This window comes from Vanessa tameamea, chromosome 8 (assembly GCF_037043105.1).
Source record: "Vanessa tameamea isolate UH-Manoa-2023 chromosome 8, ilVanTame1 primary haplotype, whole genome shotgun sequence".
Classification (NCBI taxonomy): Eukaryota; Metazoa; Arthropoda; class Insecta; order Lepidoptera; family Nymphalidae; genus Vanessa; species Vanessa tameamea.
The window spans coordinates 2,941,229-2,958,546 of NC_087316.1; the positions used below are offsets into that span (position 1 = coordinate 2,941,229).

Sequence of the window (17,318 nt, forward strand, 5' to 3'; positions counted from 1 at the left end):
GTGCTTATGCTTATTTGCCAACCATTTTATATGTTATATTTACTATTTATATAACAATACTCGAATAAATCTATAGATACCTGCTGCACGGGACTCTGAGCTTGAAACAGTATGCGTCGACCGAGCAGCTCGCCGAATATGCAGCCCACAGACCACACGTCCACCGCGGCAGTGTAGTGGTTCGCGCCCATCAAGATTTCCGGCGCCCTATAATCACGAAATCAACGTATTACGTATAATATAGTATATTACGTACATATCGTAAAATTAATTTACAAAAAATCATGAAAACATGCTATTAAATTTTCTAACATTTATTTAATTGTAAATGTCGGCGGCATTGAGAAAAAAAAGTTTCTCACAACTAATTACAAGAACGAAACGTATTAATAAATAGTAATTATTATTAATTATTAACAATAACAATTGTACCTAATATAATTGAAAAATATAACTATTAAATAAATTAGATATGATTCGGGTAGAAATCAATGTAATAAAATGTTTCTTACATTTTTATTGTTCATTAAAATGTTTTAATGTTAAATAAAATTAAATTATATTAAAATGATAATAAAGTCACGGCCGGTTCGAATCATACACACATTGTCCAAGATTGCGAAATATGTAGCTTCTAAATAGATTTTACTCCGATTCTAAACCCGTTCACGTCAAATTTTTATCCAACCAGATTTTTACTGCGCGAATTTCAAATCGCGCGTGCGTAAACATACATACATATGCTTACTAGTATTACATGAGAAAAATTCGCATTGCGGACTAGTCCTAAGCATGAAAACAAAAATGAAATAACAACAAAAGTTGATCGTTGTTATAAATCAAAATACGATTCGAGTTGAACGTTCAAGACGCCGTTATGCAAAGATAGAAATCACGACTTACAAATATATTATGCACTAACCGCGTAAAGTAAGATGAGCTAGCCGTGGCCTACTTTCAAAACCGCGGTCAGCGGAGCAAAGGTCATGCATTAAGCAATTTTATAATATCAAGACGTTGAATTTTTAATAATCGATTGTAGTGTTTAAGATAATTGATAAAAAAAAACCCTTGATAAATATCAAGGTTTTTTTAACACCTATCAATATAAATAAAAATAATAATTAAAATATAATTATAATATTAATTATATTATTATATTATAATTTAATAGGTGTGAATCGATAAACTTCAAAGTAATTTATGTCAAAATTAAAGTTCCTTTTTGAAATGTTTATTTACTCAGTGGGCGCTATAGGATTAAAAGCGAATCGTTTATCTTCAATTTTACACCCAAATGCACTTGCTTTGGGTTTGAGCAAAAGTTGCAGTCACTATATACGCTAGGCTGTAAAGCGGCAGGCCCGTCTTAAACTAGAGTACAGGACGTGCCTAAACCCGGGTGCCGCGCATTTGAAGCCTTGCCGTTAATAGTCAAGTCTGCAACCGAGCCCAGATGGTGTCTTAAAAATATTCATTGGGGAAGGAAGAACGCCAGAACACTGCACCGGGCGCTTGTTATGCTTAAGACGAACTGCAAAGCGGTGCCAAAATACTAACTCGCTTCTTACGAATTTATTTGTAATCACATGATCTTGATAACTCAAAGCTGCATAAATTTTGACAGATGTAAATTTTTCTGATTGACATAACTTTGCAATGACGAACATATTCTCTTAATTTAATAATTTTAAAAATTGTAAAAATATTTTAAAAAATACATATAATACAAAAGTTCCTAAAAATTCAAGCGTTATCCGAAAATTTTAAGGCTTTTCCTATTATATATTATTGCTTCAAAGTAAAAATTTAAACAGAAACACTGAAAATAATAGACGCTTGTACAATGTTACATCGGTCGGACGGTAGGGACGCGAATAGCAGGCAGTAACTGCTACAAATATCGATTACAAAAATCCTTATTAAAGATCATTGTTAAGTTATTGTTACGAACGGGGGTCCTTTTGAATGGGGTCTCTTTGGCTAGTGTTTGAGGTCTCTTTAGCTGGTATAATTCTTTTTAGAAAAATAAGTTAAAAAAAATAATAAATCTAATTTGAATTACGCATTCCATCGTTCCATCGACTGTTATATATATTATATTTTCTGTTTCTCATCACTAGCAGGTCCGTCAAAAAGATCAAGCTAACTTGAACAGGGTATAAATGTTGATGGCATTGATGGATGCACTTGACTGCAACTGCACCGCTTAAGATGATGTCACTTTATATTTATTCGAGTAACGAACAACCATTCTTCGAAGGCAATACAATGGTTTTCACTACGATTTATGTAAGTCGACTGGACCAATTGTTATATAAATAAATCGTTATGCCCAATTATCTTTATCGATGTTTGATTTCAATAAAAAATGATGTTAACTATATATTAAACAATAATGACAATTGATTCAATCGAGTTATGGTAAAAATAAAGCTATATATCGATGTTATTTTATTTGGTTAGGTTTTAATTGCTTAGGTAACATTTATAATGTTAACTACAAATAACTCGGTAAACATTTACCTTATGAAAATCTACTAATTATTGGTAAATCCCAACAAATTTTCCTATCTAGAACTTATTGAATTGTGTATATCCTTAACATATTTCTTGTATTTATTTTTACGTTTCATGAATTGAACTCTATCACCTACATAATAGAGGTTATTACGTACATATCACGATTATTTATCACTTCATCTATTCATGGAATCGATTTGCATAATTTAACTTATCTAAATGAGTTCAAAGAAAATGAAATAAAATTTATCATAATTAATATCTATCAGAATTATTAATATAATTAATTGACCATTAAAAAAACATCCTTCAATAAGTGTATGTATTGCTTTCAATACTATAGGTAGGTACTATTTAAAACAAAGTTTTCGATAAATTCGACAAAGTTATAAGTTGAAAATATGCCAAAAAAACGACAGAACACACCGCTATGCGAGAGCAACTATATCACATTTACGACCATTACGTTACGGCTCCTTTACTAACCTATAGTACTGCGTGACGACTTCCTGGGTCATGTTCTTCGTGGCGTCTGGCTCCTCTACTCTGGCGAGACCGAAGTCACATATCTTGAGCACACAGTTGCTATTTACGAGCAGATTGCCTGGCTTAATGTCTCGGTGAAGGATTCGAGCTGAGTGAAGATATTTTAACCCTGGTAACAAAATATTATATTTATTAAAAAAAATACTTAATTTTTCGTCAAAAAGTCGATCATGTTATGTACATACATACCCAGTTTTTATATATTTAAAGGGTATTTACAAAACAAAAAAACTATTTTTTGAAATGGTTCCACTTTTAGACATTGTAGCTGAAATTAATCTCAAATGATTTTTGGTATTAGTTATTAAGTAATTTCAAATAAATTTAAACTATCACATACAAAATGTTAACTTCACATATAATATTGCATGAACAACTGAAGTGACCAAATATTGCAGGTTTAGGAAATAGTAAATAAGATTTCATTTAAACGACCACCGTGGTCGAGTAGTGTGTACACCGGTTTTCATGGGTACGCCACTCCGAGGTCCCGGGTTGGATTCCCGGCCGAGTCGATGTAAAAAAGGTCATTAGTTTTCTATGTTGTCTTGGGTCTGAGTGTTTGTGGTACCGTCGTTACTTCTGATTTCCATAACACAAGTGCTTTATCTAATTACATTGGGATCAAAGTAATGTATGTGATGTTGTCCAATATTTATTATTACTATTATTTCATTTAACACTTTAATAGACGAACCAAAAACTGAACAGATATGAAAAAGACAAAGGAGATTTAACAATAAAAGGCATACAATAAGAAAATTCTAGTGACAGAACTTTACGGTCTTTTGAATTAATTGAAATTGTTAACATCGCAATTTACTTCACAGGGATATTAAAACAATCGTCTTGCAATTGTTTTAATATCACATTGAATATTGACATGTATCATAAACGTCATTGTTCACTTTACTCATCATCAACAATTTAAATGAGTCTGAATTGTTAGGAACCGGTTTAAATCCGATCCTACTCAGAGTTAATAAACAAAAAAAACAATTTCATCATATTATCCAAATCCAGTTCGATCCGCTTTCCGCCGGTCATTACCAGAATCTCAATGTACCAGGGAAACATAAAGTTCCGTACAGTTATACAGTTTTCCCCAAGACTACATGTAAGAAAGATTTGAGTTAGGATATATGAGGCTACTTCCAACCGGCGCCAGATTTCCAAGTCATAAATTATAGATACCACGAACGTAGATTCTTTTTAACAGCCGCAGTCTGTGATTCTTATCATTTTTGTTATTTGAAAGCATGTGGTTTGATAAAGCGTGATATAAAACTCTGTAAATAAAATAATTAACTACTGGACTTTTAGTAAATATTTTTATATTCATAATAAAAATTGTACTAATAATATGATGATAATGAAAATATACATATATAATGCCTACTGGTTGATATTCGTTGTTTTAGGATTTGGTCGTCAGGTATGAGGGATAAAGAAGTAGCATATTATGTCCTTTCTTGGAGTTCAAACTTACTTCATCCTAAATTTAATTAAATTGTAATAAAAATTAAAGAGCAACAGACAAACAGACAGACAAAGTTACTTTCGCATTTATAATATTAGTATAGATTACAAATACCTGCTGTTATAGCGAAGAACAGAAATGTTAAAGAATGTTAGAAATTTCGCAATACATTTTCGTGGACATATAGTGAAAATGTTTGCGATTTTAAGACGGTAGGCGGAGCGTCAGACATCCGCGCCATCCCGCAGGAACGCGTACGCGTCACCGCTGAACCGTACGAAGCGGGCTGGATGCCACGTCAAAACAAATTAACAACACTTCACCACCTCCCGAGTTTAATTTCCCAAAGGAAGTAATATTTTCGTGTACCTGACGACAAACTCCTCATTTTCAAATTTAACGTGAAAATAAAATGTAATTTCGTAACAATATTCTTTCATTCGTATTGAAATCTTAACCGATAACACGCTTCTACAAAATCGATTCATAAAAATGTATATAATATTTAAATGTAATAAATTAATAATGTGTTACATATACTCTACGTATAATTATATTTAGTAGAAATAATTATTCCCGGAACAAGCCCTATAGTTCTACGTCAGCAAATCGCCTAGCGATCTAAAAGTCTCAAATTCGAACCTTTGGCCTCGTATCCATTTCCAACAGAAGTATCACATTTTATTTGAAAATATAAATATTATTACCAATACCTTGCAAATAGACATTTTATGTTTTATTTAGAAAGTTACAAGACTACACTAAGCCCTTATTATAACAATTTTAACAGGATACACAAATCGTGCTGTGACGTCATACAGGTGTAAACATTTGGCTTGAAATACTAATTCAATAACAAGTAAATTATATCGAATTATAATTAATATTACAACTGTGTTAATTCTAACTAGAACAATGTAGGATTAGCTTAATATAAATGAGTTAGTAAATTAACATACTGAACGAATTATGTATTATGAGATCGTTTTCGAAATCTAAATAAATAATTGAAAATGAAAAAAATAAAATATATATATTAAAAATAATTAGTTCGTAATAAAAATATTATGTCAAAAGTTCTTAGCTGTACGTAAAATATATCGTTACAATTTACATAGATATGGAACTGAACAATGACTACGAGCTCTGAGAGTCTGGTATACTGTTCTTCAATTGCCTTGTGACTCACGATACCTTGAAACATTAGCCGGAGGAGTTATGTATGGTAGGAGTCTTAACGTTTTACGTCAGTCAAAGTCCATAATATTAAAGCTGACGATTAGTCTAACGGGACATGCGAGGCACAGTACACTGCAACATATGAACACATTTATAAATGCACATTTCCGTGCCGGAATACAGTTTAGAAAAGCCTCTATAAATTCTTTTTGTTTTATATAATAGGAAAATGAGCTACCTGATGGTAATTGGTCGAAATGGCTTATAAAAATTGGCGCCGTAAATAATATTAACCATTCCATACAACACCGATGCGCAATTAACCTTGAGAACTAAGATGTTATGTCCCTTATGTCTGTAGTTAAGCTCTCTTTCTTTAAACCGGAACACAAAAATACTGAATGATTGATATTTGGCGGATAATAAGTGGGTGCCTATACAGATTGGCTTGCAATAAACCCTACTTCCGAGTAAAACTCATACAAGGCATTGAATTGACAAAGGCCAATAACATAAATAACATTTAATACAACAGTTTATTTACTACTTTAAGTCATACGGTCTAACTTATAAGTTAAACAGTGATTTCTCTCTTTCATTAATTCGACATTTAAAAGAAGAAGATAAGACAGATTATTATTTAACTGAACACCCCGTACACAACATTTATATGTGAAATCGTTATTATGTATTTCAGAATGAATGATTCTAATTTTTAATATTAAATGACTACATTTAATATTTAAAAAAATCTATTGAAAATGTGGTGGCAATCTACGGTGCCTCTATTATTTCATTCAAAAAGTTATTATTTGACATTGCAAATATTATAAATATTTGTAAAACTTCATCCAAGAGTTGAGCACAGGTCGTCGCCCGCGCACCCGAGCGCGACGCTCAGTAGTCCTCGCTCCTTGCGCGGACAAAGCGCTAAACTCATTTGACTACGGTCAACGTGATACTAATTACATTTTACAACTTCATTTACTTATATTTAAGTATTACTCCCCGACCGATATATTATATCATTCCAGATATTTATTAGGACTCAATCTCGAATTTGATTTATAACGCTTATGTTATCCAGGGCTCGGCCTACATCTAAGACACATTCCATTTCGATTAGTTCAGCGGTTTAATTGAGATGATTAATATAATTGATTTGGTTATAAAGAAGCTCTAGACGTGTTTTTAAGTTTGCAAGCCATTGTTTCTTAGAAAAAATTTAAGGAAATAAACCGCTACAGAAGATTCATTATAACGCTAATAACAAAAATATAACGGCATAAAAATAAAACTTAAAGGTTACAATTGAAAAATTATACGTATTGATTAAAAAACAACGTTCAACATAAAATTATCAGTTAGATAAATGTATATGATGAAAAAGGTCATCATTTATTTCATAATTACAGTTGCGAAACATTTACCATTCACAAAATGAAACTTTTTAAATCGCATGGTTGTTTTAGACTACAACGATATAAACAATAATTGTCCAAGCATCGATTCATCACTGGTATAGATTTAAGACGAAATGCAACCCGAATGTAATATGTATCGCACAAGGAATAACAGTACGGGGTGTGATGTTTTCTCACGCACTGGCAGCAAACAACATTGCTTGCTCGTGCATCGCTCTCACGGTGAGGATGCATCACCGGGCACCGTTAGGGTGACCGCTCCGAAATGGGACGTTTTACAGTTGCGCAATGATGTTCTGATCGTCCTTTACAGTCTTATTATATATTTAATATGATAAAGGTAATATTTTAAATAGTTTATAACCATAACATTTTCCTGTGTCGACTACATTGGCCGTGAAATGATTTATACTATTTAATTTACATTGAAAGTTTTGTATTCACAATTATTTATCAACCAAAATCGCTACAGATGACTACAGTTCAATGAAATGTCAAGATAAAACATCGGACGCCATGGATTTAGACTAACATAGAATATTAAACATCATCAGATATACCTCGGGACGTCAATCGTCAAGGAATTACACAAGGGGTATTTAATTCTCAAATTGATCATAAATTATTCATATTCTTATACTTACGACTGCAAAGCAAGTTTACACACAAATGGATACAATATGAAGAATGATGTAATAAAAAATAATAAGATTTTTAGTCTGTGTCAGCATAGACGACTTCTTAAATAAGTTAGAGTCACAGTAAGGTGATAGAAAAGACTTCAAAGCACTACATGTATAATATCTTCGACGTCTTGAGATTTTATGTAACTAATACAAGACGTTTTATTTATCGTACCGACAAATACGCTGACGTATAGGAATAAATTCCATTAGCGAGATCCCGGTAGGTATAATAGCGTATGACGGTTAAAATTTTAACATCTAACGACGAAGCAAAATCCTAATAACCAGATTGATTTTAAAAGATTCTAAAAAATTATATATTTGTAGGTATCAATGCTAAAATGACTACGACATATTTCCATTAAATTAAAACAGTAAATCACAAACTCGTTTAAGCAATAAATACGATACCCAACGACCTACTCTATTTAGTATTCCAAGCATCAGCCGAGACGTAATTGATATTTTTATTTACGCCGGTGAGGCACTTGAAAAGTGTTCTTGCTTACCGTGACCATTTATCACAATAAACCCCTAGTAGCTTATACTGAGGACCGCGCAGAGATTTCCTGGGTAAAAAAATCTAGTACATAAATAACGCTAGCTACACACGAGTCGCAAAAGACCGGGACGCCGGCCGCGGCCGCATTTCCATAATTTCGCTCGTTACCGCCGCACAGGCTCTGCGATTATATCTCTTCGTTTCGTTGGATAAACAAAATTAATTAAGCCTCTTTAACTAACTGGCCTTATTTAACAATTTTGAAATTTAGAATTATGTGAAACCGACCAGTTAAAATAATACTCTCACCGATGCGAAATTGGCGAATTGTTAACGGGAAAAAATCATATTTATATTAAACAATGACTTTACGAAATACCATTATATAGTTAAATTAAAATAATGAGAATATCTTTATCCATAGTATGTTGCACATACTATATACAATCTTATTAATAATAATAATAAAAAGTTACAAATCAAAGCAAGAACATTGATACAACAGACAATGTATAATTATATATGACCCTAATTGTATATTAGGTATTCAAGGATCAAAATACCTTCCAAGTACCCGAATATTATAAAAGACGAAACCATCGGTGGAGCGATGGCTTACGAGTTGCGACCGAACGGACAGCGCATACATTATTAATATCGAACGAGCAACATTAGCATACCTACGTAGATACCTAGCTCGGTGCTATCGACGAGACCGAAACGATCAACGGAAACTGTTGGTGCGTGCACAAATATACGAGTGTAAATGTTGCATCGACGTGATGGGACATTTCAAACCGCGATGCGAAAGATACTTTAAACTTAAACGGTTAAAATTTACAATCACTGACAAGACATTTTGAACATTTTACTTATCTACTAGGGTTATTAAACTTGATGTAACGTTACCTATCTCTATCAACAATTTATAGAATCATTATTTAAATCAGTCTATTTATTGAGTAATTTGGACGATGTTTTGCAATTTGTCATTTCAATTACCTTTATTAACGAAGTAATGTAGGCACATAATTTTTAGATAGTCGCGGGACGCTGTCAAAGGACGCCTATCCTTTTACTTGAGCCGAGACCACTAAGGCAACTATAAAGTTTTTAATTAAACTCCGAGCGTCGGGAGCTTAACGATCGCATTTTTCTGGATTCCCTTCGCGCGTTTCACTCGAGGGAAATCTCTTGCTATCACAGGAATAATTGCAAGAATTAATAATATGAAATCGGGTGACGGAACGGCTGCGAAACGCTTTAAAAATACTAACGATCAGAATTAATTCCACAAAAAGATAATTAAAACGTGAATTGCAAGAATACCTTTAAGTCTCAGCACTGAGCGTAGTTGAAAAGTTTTAGCTCTTAGTAGTTTAAATTGATTTAAGCCAGGTGGAAATGGAAAAAGCCGGTATAGAGCTAGTTGCTTTAACTTTACGAGTATCCTGGTCATGGCCGTCGTACTCTCGGGAGCTGGTTTGTTTTAAACTTGAATTTATAGACGTTAAACTCAAAACGACGAGCTAGCTCCTGTCTCTGTATTCTCCGAAGGAAAATAACCCGAACATTGGCACGTACGAACCTTTTGTCATAATTAATTTGATAAAATTTTACCTTTGTTTATAACCACATTCAATTAGCAAACATACGAAAACATATTTTATTAATTTAATTTAATAAATGTTACCGTCTATATCATTGTTACACATTTGTATTTCGTTTGAGTGCATTTAATCGAGACAAACGATGTTGATGTCAATTTAAACAAAAAAAACATTAACATAATTTAATGTTACATTCATTGTTGGTTTTCATACGAGTTATTTATAAATGAAAATATTAAGGAAAATAAACGGATTATTAAATTTTGACGTTACTTTATGCGAGTTATAAGTGAAAATTAATCCTAGTTTACATCCGCTTTCGCAAATTTTCCTCCGCCCATTAAAGCCTTATTTCAAAAGCATTCCAGTATAATGAAATATTAAACAAACCTCTGAGTATTTGGTAGAGGAAGACTTTGATGTGGTCGGCGGAGAGGTGTTGAGGCGACACGATTATCTTGTGCAGGTCGCTCTGCAGGAGCTCCGTGATTACATAACTGTTTTGTTATTATTAAGGAAATTATACGAAATATCATCTGAAATTAAGACATTATTAAAGTAGTACTTACACAGAAATTTATTCGTATTCATTGGAAAACCATTCAGAAACAACGATAATTCAGTTTTTATTGATTACTAGTGACAAAAGAACTCTTTGTAATTAATTATATATACATCAGGTTAAAAAAAGACAATAATTTAATCATTACGAGAAACTAAACGACTATTAAGCATCAAAATAAATAATGAAACGATGTAATTAACAGAGAAATGAATTCATGGGCATACATAATTGCTTACATTATAGGCAATTGCAAATTTGCAACAGCAATCGGACATCGCATAATCACATCTAGCATTAATTCGAGCGGTTTTGCCCATTACAGCAGTAATAGGACTTTCACAAACAAACACGTAACGCGCAGGTAACGCTAATGAGCACAAAACCACCCAAATTTAGTTAGTATTGGATGTGGGCAACGTGTGCCGTAATATAAACACCCACGGAGGGTGTTTTCCATGGAGTTCGGAATGTCCCTTCCCTTGGGTTCCGAGGTACGGAATTCAGGACCGACGGCCGTCAGTGCTATCTCGCTTATCTGCGCTAGGTACGCCCCTAGTGGCCATTACCAAAATTACAGGACAAGCTACCTGCGGAATTATGCAGCACTTGTGGCGGTTAGTTCCGAAAGTCAAGGTCTGGAGGAATTCCGTCTAATTCATATAAATTACCATTCGCCGGAAAACGTGGAAGAAATTTGCAAGCTATTATTTTTGCTTATATTCTTAAGCCTTTTTAGAGATAACTTTAATCACTTCATTACAATATATGACAATTCTCAAGTAAGGTTTTCTAAATTTTCTATTTTTTGCGTTTGAGTCCAAGTCATAAGGACCGAGATAAATATGCCCGCAGAGACTGGATATATTGCGATACATATAATATTTATATTTCACCGTACAAAATGGGAATTTATTGTCCTTGAAACCTTGACATATAAGTCAGTATTAACTTAACATATAAGTCACTATTACCTTTGACAGATATATTTCCATATATCAACTACCGCAATGGATATAATATTTAAGAGTCATATCCCAGTCTATAACGGAGATATACGATGACGTCACAGTATTTATAAATCATCTGAAGCCTGGATAGCAGCCTTTACACACAACGCCTGAATAATTAATAATAATTTGATCACTTTCAGAGAATAAAATGAGAGGTATTATCTATAAACACAACGGCATTAGTTCATAAAAATGTATATCATTTTTTGATATGATAGTAATCTTGTATTACATAAATACCTAAACGTTTAAACAAAAACTACCAAATTGTCACTTTCGAAGTGAAATGAAATCTCAAAAATACATTGAAGTCCTCAAAAGAATTATAAAACAAAGGAAATCGCTTTTCAAATACAAAAAAAAAGTATAGTCACAAAACAGACACTCGTCCAAAAGAAAAAGTCCGTCTACAGTAATAAATAGCCTTACGTCAGGTAACTTTTGACCTATATCTTGCAACAAAAAGAGAATCCACTAGCCGTTTCCAAGTGAATCTTTGTATTCACTTGCATGTTCCATCGTGTGAACGTAGAATGCAAATTCTATTTGATATATCGCACCTAAGAAACTACATTTTAAGCGGACACATTAATATACCTATAGCCTATTCCAATGGAAGTAGGAAAAAAGATAAACAAGTCTTGGGTTCGCTAATAACTTAATATTGTGCACTACTAAGACTTTATGATTAATATACTTTTATTTATAATACAAAACTATTACACTTAACTACTTATTTTCACTTTAATTGTACTTCCAAAATTACTGATAACAGTTTCGTCGACGTTCATTCAAAACGCCATTTTTTCGCAAATCCATATTGAATATCATAGATTAATCAAGCTCTCGACCAATGATATCGCGCCAATTTGCTGTCCAATGTTTTATTTGGCCTTCCTCGTCTTATGGTTGGAATAGAGTATATGTGTTTATGCTTAGGCATATAACCCCTATTGGTTTATTATATAGAAATTAGTATATAATACGAGTAAATAAAATTCCATCCTGTCTCTAAGGTTGTTTTTGAATTTTTCGCTAGCTACAGATTATTAAACTCAAATTCGAATCTCGAATCAGGTTAAGAGACTTAGCTGTGATTTCAGAAACTATATGTACATCCCATTGCCGCGAAAAAAATGTAAAGCTAATATTACTCTTTCTGACATGTTTATTTTTGTGTGTGAGTTTAGTAGCGTTTAGAAATTGTTATTATTTTTCAATATTTAAAAGAGAAAACCACTTATAAAGTGGCACTAATCCTGTTACTATACAAAACGATCCAATTGATCGTAACATGTGTTATGTGTTACCATATTCATAAATTCGGCTATTCTTATCTAATAAAGTATTTTTATTATTGAGAATAAATTAAAATATAAAGTCGTAAGCTTATGCCGGCGCTTGCTTTTTGTATTTTATTCGATACCACCTAAGGTGAACCGCAAGATCTAGTCTTACATTTACTAGCAAGGTTCGGCTCGACCTAACGAGCGCATTTCGTAAGCTACGCGCGTTTATTTCGACTAATGAAAGGTAAAGGTTATCCACAAAGTCAGTCGGTACATCTGACCTTCGTAATAAACCAACTTTCTTTTTTTACGTTAAAGAAGCGGAGCAATCACGTTTCAATTTCTAAGACTGACGAAAATATTAATTGTCCTTTTGATAGTACTTGGAAATGCTTACAAAGGAGATAAAATAGAAGTTTTTTATCGATTAATGTCACCAATATTGTCAACATCCGAGGATTATTTTCATTACAATATTTACACTGTTGATTGATTAAAACTGTTACGGCTCCAAAAAACCACAAACACATTAAAATAATTAGGACAGTATTCATTTACAGCTTGCTACTGACTAGGGAAAAATCCGAGAACGAAATCTCATACATAAATAAAACTTGTTAATGTCTAAACTCATTTACAACATAACGTAGTGTGAATTGTATACAATTAAAATTCGTATATTGAGTAATGAGTAGGAAACGAAGGGACTTCTATTCTCTTCTTTTATCACTGGAACTCCCGAAAAGCCAAAGGAAACATAAAAGCGAGGGTTCCACGCTTAAAACTGCTAGGGGATGCGCCCTCGTGGCGTCGTAGTGGGCAGACGTAATTATTTACAGAGGGGCTGAGATTCCAACCCCTTAGCTGTGTTCAATGTTGGGCGTTATATGACCCTTATTGCGTTAGACATAAGATCCATAATGTACGATACGAATGTGAATATTGCTATACAGTACATTTGGAGGACACAAAGGGCATGCTTCAAGCGTCTGTGACTTGTTGCGTTACTTAGAGTTATATTTTGTGAAAGGTTAAGAGATTACAATAATTCAAGAAAAGGCTTCCGACCCAAAATGTTAATGGTATTTAGAACTTATAAATTTAATGAAAAGTCTTATCACAATAAGTACTAAAAAACATAAAGAACTTCTCGTCTGCCGCTTGATACAAAAAACGACTTTCGAGGGACTTTTACTTACCCTGCGATTCATAACGGACTATTTATAGAAAATTAAATGAAATATTTAATATGAATAAATAAAAAATTAAAAATAATACGAGTTTTCGATTATCGATTTTAGCAGAAAAAAATAAATCTTTTATTTTTCATTTCTTCAAAAGGAAACTCCTTGCTGAAAAATGGCTTAAAAACCAAGTTATTCCCCTTCGTTAAGCGAAGTTGGTAATTTTCGACGTCATAACTTTCGATGTGTTTGACTTAGAAAATCTAACTTGGCACGGGTCTCATCAAAGGTAATTGTTGTTCATGAATACATTCAAGCTCGTTTATGACATTCACAACAAATACATAAAATAATTGATTATCCCAGATGAATAAAAACTACAAGTATCATCTGTAACCATTAACTAGTTTATTTTCCATATAATATTAAATATCGAAGGTTTTCTGAAAATGTAATCATTAAATCAAATTCTTTTTCAGAAGCATATGGATATTTTTCATAATTATTTTTTCAATCGGACGGTCAGAAGCCACCTAATGATAAGTGGTCACCACCGCCCATGGATGTTGGTGCCGTAAGAAACGTAAACCATTCCGAACATAAGCAATGCGCCACCAACATTGGGAACTAAGATATTATGTCACTGATTACCGCAGTAATACTGGCTCACTAATCTTTCCAATCGGAACACAAAAATACTAATAATTCTGTTTGGCAGTAGAATATATGAAATAGAATATATATGATGGATTGTAAATTCAATTGAAATAGACTGGAACGATGAAATGAAGTTTACGATGGAAAGTTATCCCAGATGTACTTAGTGTACATTGATATAGTCCCAAGGAAAATCTCATTGGCTTCATCTAATCAAAATCAAAACATATATGAACTTAAGTAGGCTCTTGCAAGGACTTGATATTATTACAAGATAAAATGTGTGTAATGCAACAATTTACAACTATTTAGTTTCGAAATATAATATTTAGTAGTAGGTTAGTTTAAAAGGTTTTGGTTAAGAGTTTATTAATGGCCTACTGGGCAAAATTTGGATTTTATCCATCATGCTGCACCAAAACGGCTTGGTGGACACACACGTGGCAGAATTTCATACATCACATTCAGGTGCCCTCACGATGTTTTGTTCTAGATAGCAAGGTATGAATTATTAACACATATTTATCGCTTGCCTGTTCTTAAATCTCTTCCGTTAAGATTACCATGCCCCCCTGGGCCATTTAGGTCTGTAATTAAAACCATATCGTGTAACACAGTTAGAATGTAATACTTGATATTAAATATTATATGAATTAATTATTATTATCTGTATATTAGAGACGAGTATCTGACATTTTGTATATATTATAAAACAACTTTTTAATCTGGCAACATTGAGAGATACTCGTCATGGCGGGAAAATTGACTCTCGTATATATATTTTTAATTGGGCATCAAGTAAAACATAATTATGTTATTTATTTTTTTTAATTATATTTATTATATTTTGTTTGGTTAATTTCTTAGATAAGACCAAATTCTTACAATCGGTCTGTAAACTTGAACGTTAACACACTGAATAAATATATTTACAAATATAATTTCGAACAAATTTATGTAATAATCATAATACTACTTGTTGGTATATATGCTACGCACTGATCCAATGCAAAATACGAACAGAGACACAAAATAATTAAAAATACATATTTACAGGAACAAGGGATATAATATCTTAAATCTCATGGTTGGTACTCATTGAAGATTTAAGAAATTTTTAAGATTTCTTGCTGTACCGATATCTATGGGCGGAGGTGATCACTCACCGTCAGGTGCACTTTGCCCGTCGGCTTCCTGTTACAGATTAAAAAAGAAAAACTTACAGAGTTACAGTATCGACTCGGGTCAATAACACGACTAATGCTTGAATATTAGTGTCAATATCGTTTAAGGTAATCGGAAACAATCCTAACGCAATAAAAAATGGGTATGTTGGGTCGCGGCCCAAATCTCTATCCTGTCAAGGCGTCCCATTGGATTGTGATAGTGTGGAAACAAAGCGTATTTATAAGAACAAACCAATATATTGACGACCTCCGTGGTCGAGTAGTGTGTACACAGGTTTTCGTGGGTACGCCACACCGAGATCCCGGGTTCGATTCCCGGCCGAGTCGATGTAGAAAAAGTTAATTAGTTTTCTATGTTGTCTTGAGTCTGGGTGTTTGTGGTACCGTCGTTACTTCTAATTTTCCATAACACAAGTGCTTTAGCTACTTACATTGGGATCAGAGTAATATTATTATATACATTTATTATATATATATTAATATTTTGTCAATGGCTATTTGTCATGATATGTCAATTACAAACGAAATAAAAAAAGAATTCCGACAAAGTGACGGAAATGTCATCGAATCAAAACGGAACTGGATAGTTTCGATCCATCGACGAGCTGCTAACGGAGCGTTCCGAAACATTATTATAGACAAAGCAATAAATATTACATTTGACCATAAATTCAGTCTTGAAAACATAACAGTAACATTAAAATTAGTATATAATAAAAAACATAATGTAAAGTTGTTATAAACATCTAAATAGAGAACTAAAGCGACGCATAGATATTATTTAAGATTCCACTAGAAGTAAGTTAAAAAAAACAGCAGTTATATTCATGTACAATTTTGTATATGTATTTAATTTTCTTGGTTTTGCATATTATTTAATATTGGTAAATAACCTTAAAATATACTATATATATATAAATAATCCCTATTTTTGCTTTAACAGTAACAAAATTATAAAGAAGCTTGGAAATATTTTTGTTCTATTTTGTCAACGTACTGAAATTGAACGTATACGTATTAATGGTACGAGCGCACGCCACATCTAGTGCACTCTCTGCTCTGAGGTTAGGATGCACTTGTGTTTACTGAAGCACGATGTGGCGGCGGCTGGGCCGGATGCGGTGCAGCTGTGCACCCGACCACTTTAAACCCGAATATGTTAACAAAAAAACCTTCATACGTAAGTTTCACAATAATAGAATCTATAGTATTGTAATAAGGAGGAAATGTAAGTTTTTACTTGATACGACTTGTGTTAGAATTGACGTCCTGATTTGGATTGAAAATAGTGGATGGCCGTATAATTTCGATACTTCCAGGTTAAAATGTGAGAAACTTCAATACTGTTTTGTTTACTGTTATAACTTTATATAATTTAATGTTAAACCAAACACTCGAAATCTATTTAAGAATAATTATTTTGATGGTGACATTAAAATACATAATATGTTCACACATATAGGCAAACCGAAAGTA

At 32.8% G+C, this 17,318-nt stretch overlaps 1 protein-coding gene across 3 annotated transcripts in view; it reads right to left on the minus strand.

The window, feature by feature from the left end:
• LOC113396243 (serine/threonine-protein kinase NLK) overlaps nucleotides 1–17,318 on the minus strand; it is a 118,459-nt gene that overhangs the window by 5,166 nt on the left and 95,975 nt on the right. For all 3 annotated transcript variants that reach the window (XM_026634116.2, XM_064215471.1, XM_064215470.1), the window contains exons 4-6: nucleotides 10,341–10,447; nucleotides 3,010–3,178; nucleotides 81–207 (exon numbers count right to left, since the gene is read on the minus strand). In XM_026634116.2, the coding sequence (XP_026489901.2) occupies nucleotides 81–207; nucleotides 3,010–3,178; nucleotides 10,341–10,447 (403 nt within the window). The remainder of the gene's footprint in view (nucleotides 1–80; nucleotides 208–3,009; nucleotides 3,179–10,340; nucleotides 10,448–17,318) is intronic.